Source organism: Acomys russatus, chromosome 13, assembly GCF_903995435.1.
Source record: "Acomys russatus chromosome 13, mAcoRus1.1, whole genome shotgun sequence".
Taxonomy (NCBI): domain Eukaryota; kingdom Metazoa; phylum Chordata; class Mammalia; order Rodentia; family Muridae; genus Acomys; species Acomys russatus.
The window spans coordinates 7,662,587-7,666,186 of record NC_067149.1 but is presented as its reverse complement, the minus strand read 5'-3'; the positions used below and the strand labels follow the sequence as shown (position 1 = coordinate 7,666,186).

The 3,600-nt window shown below is 38.6% G+C and overlaps 1 protein-coding gene across 1 annotated transcript; it reads right to left on the bottom strand.

Moving 5' to 3' along the window:
• Positions 1–1,981: 1,981 nt before the first annotated feature.
• LOC127196946 (lithostathine-1-like) lies at positions 1,982–3,600 on the bottom strand. The gene is given in 4 exon segments (XM_051154652.1): positions 1,982–2,242; positions 2,794–2,922; positions 3,110–3,217; positions 3,589–3,600. Coding segments are annotated over 4 exon segments (510 nt in total).

Here is a 3,600-nt window from a genome sequence, read left to right as displayed (position 1 = left end):
CAATGCCCATGGCCATGCCGTGCTTAGAATATGGAATTTTACAGGGCTTCTGCCTTCTCTTCAACTAAATTGCTTTCCTGATGCCATTTCATGTTTCCAGGGCTCACACCTGGTTTCTTGCTAGTTGAAGAGTGCATGCATTTGACTACTGCTAGGTCAGGGATTCCATGGTTGTGAGGGCTGTTCAGATAATATAGAGCAGTGGTTCTCAAACTCGTAATGCTGAGCCCCTTTAATGCAGTTTCTTATGGTATGGTGACCCCGATCATAAAACTATTTTTCCTGCTACTTCATAAATGTAGCTTTGCTATTTTTAATGAGTCTTAATGTAAGTAACTTATATGCAGAATTTCTGATATGCAACCCCCGTTAAAAAGGTTGCTTGACCCCCAGGAAGAGTAGATATACACAAGTTGAAAGGTGATGCTTTAGATCTTTTTAAATTTACATACCCTGGGCCTTCTACCTCTTCCCAAATTATAGGTTGTGGTATATTGAACCCTACAACTGTGTCACAGTAACTGTAACTGTATTACAATTTGAGCCATATGTACTGCATTCATTTTGTGTATCAATAGTTGTACACAGTGGTTAATAATTTTACATTTGAAATCATTAACTATTTTATCAAAATAAAATGATCTTCTTTTAGAAACTGATATGGGGCTGGAGAAATGGCACAGTTAAAAACATGCACTGCTCTTTCACATATCCTTAGTTTGCTTCTCAGCACCTGTATCTGGCACCTCATAACCACCTACATATGCAGCTCAAGGGATCTGATACTATCTTCTGGTTTCTTGGGAGCACTTGCACCCGTGTTCACACAGCTGCCAGCTCCCAATACACACATAAACACCTAAGTAAAAATAATTTTTAAAAAATACAAAAGACTAATGTATCTAGGGCACGTTGTTTATTTGTTTTCTTCAGACATGGCCTTAGTATTTATCCCAGGCTGACCTGAAGCTCATATACCCCATGCCGGCCTGTAACTTGCAATTTTCTGGCCTCTTCCTCCCAAGTTATAAGGTTCTGGGTATGTAACACCATTCTAGGTAATTAGCCTGATACAGTACAGATATATGGATACTTTCAGGGCTATCTTTGCATCATATATTTCCCAACATTTTGTCTTCAAACTATTTGTTTCTAATATAAGTGAGGCTATCATCTTTGTATTTCCTGTGTGGGATTGACTTCTATAAGTGATGGTGATATGATAGTCAATATTTGGGACTGAGTTGTTTCCATGAGAAACTATTTAAAACAATCCTAACTCATAATACTTCAGAATTTTATATATTTAAAGAGGCAATTAAGTATGGCAGCATATTGTGTTTAGTTCATTCATCAGAAATTCATTTATTCATTAATTTAAAGATTGCCATTTAACATTAATTATAGGCTTCCAGGCCTCAAATTTTTCTACTACTGATTCATTAAACATTCTAGGCCCAAGAAATCTCCTGACATTGCCACGTTGGTTATAGCTTTACTTTGCTTAAATGAGCAAAGAAAATGGCTTTCTTACAATTTAACTGTGTGAATCCCTCTAGATTGCCATGACTTCTGAGGTATTCATGTGCCAAACCTCTAATAATTCTAATATGTCCTTGGAAACATAGATTTTAGGTGGAATTTTTATGTGTTCATTCAACTTTCCTGAATGTGGATAAAATTTTAAAAGTCTCTTTATCCAAGAAAGCCTGAAAATTCTAGAATCCCTTCTACACCCAACACCAAAGTGTCATCATTGTAAATTACTGATTCAGAATATATAAGACTGGGAAGATATTTTTATTCTAATTGTGCAGGGTTCTAGAAAATAATGTAGGTAAAAATACCATAGTACTGTAATTCAAGAAAGATAGTCAAGAAAGAGAGGGTCTAATATGCTTTCGATAGATGGTGCAGTTTAAATTTTGACTCCACAGTAATTTCTTGTCTGACTCTAGATGTCTATTTGTTCTAGGTGGCTTTAACCTTTGAACTTGCAGACAAACGAGTACTGTGCATCACAACTGTCATCTCTCCGCTTCTTGTAACCTACAAAACCACTGGGAAAATTCAAATCAGGAGATTCTTTAAGACTCAGTGTAGAAATTAAGGAGAATGCCTTCCACTTCTTACACGTGGAATTGCCTCTGCTCCAGTGCCAATGACAGTTCTGGGAGATAGGAGTTAAAATAACAGCATCTACAAGACAGAAAGGAGTGAAAGGGTCTGTCTTATGTGTACACTTGGAAATGACAAAAAAAGAAAATACTTTCAAGAATGGAATGCACTATTTTTCTGAATTTCATGAGATTCCAAAGATATTTTCTCTAAGCTTCATTTTCAGTTGAATGTTCAAGATCTTCATCCATACTACAGAATTTATACACACACTCATAATAGGAAGCGGTTGCTACAATTTCCCTCTGGAGGTAAAAATTCATAACCCTGCACTCTATTGGCTGCTAGTATATGGAAAGTAAAGTCTAGTCTCTTGGATCAATTGAAAATTGTTTCTATTTAATAAGGAGATTACCTATAGAGGTATGGGCAGGGCACAGAAAAAATGCTTTCCTTGAAATAGAATGAGACTGTTCATGAATGAAAGGAAGGCAAAGAAGCTGAGCCTCCATCCATCGCCACAGATACATGCAATGATATTTATAAGCCCCATATGCTCTAGGATCCATACAGATATTGCTGTCCTCTGAACACCATAAAAGGTAGCTTTTGCATCACAGACCCACTTCTCCCATGTCACCTAATTATTAAGTGAAAAAGAGGCCACATACACACCTTTTGGGGCTCATGGAGGCCAGTCCAGACATTGACTTCTGTAGCACCACTCTCCTTAATCAGAGAGGCCACAAAGTTGCCCTCAGCCTGGCTGAGCACTGACACTTAGTAGCCTGAGTTTGTGTTCCTCTCAGGGAAAGAGGCAGAACATGACAGTGAAGACATGTTTGGGAAGGTACAAAATGAAAGGTGCGCTTGGGGAAGAAAATCTGGGTGATGGGGCAAGTAGATGACCTTATGGTGCCTCTGAAGATACCAGGAAGTACCAGTCACTTCCCGCTTTAGGTGCTTCCCTCCCACACATTTCTCTGCTCACATCTGCATCAGCCGAAGTTGAACAGGTTTTGTTGAAGTAGTAACAGTAGGGGCTATAAGCAATGGAACCTTCCAGACAACTGATTCTGGCAGAAGGTAGCCTTGTGGCCTAATCAAAATGGTTAAAGAAGTAAAAGGCGAAAGATTTATACGATATGAAGAGAAACCAGAGTATTAGGGAAGGGCTAACCATTGAGATGTAATATGAATAAATTAATTAAAAAAAAAAAACAAAGAGAGGCCAAAGTTCTTGCTCCATGCCCTTCCTAGCTCAGCGAGATTCCCTAACAATCTCCAAGGCCACATTTGTTCGCAGTGAACAGGCCTATTTTCTTCTCCGATATGCAAAGCAATGGGCAGTAAGCAGTGATGAGACCTCTCACTTCTAACCTCCCTGCTATCTTTTTCATCCATCCTTGCCCCACATAGTTTTGACTTACAGCTCTGCCAAATCTATCCACTAGATTCAGGCTGGTGTACCAGACTTCCCAT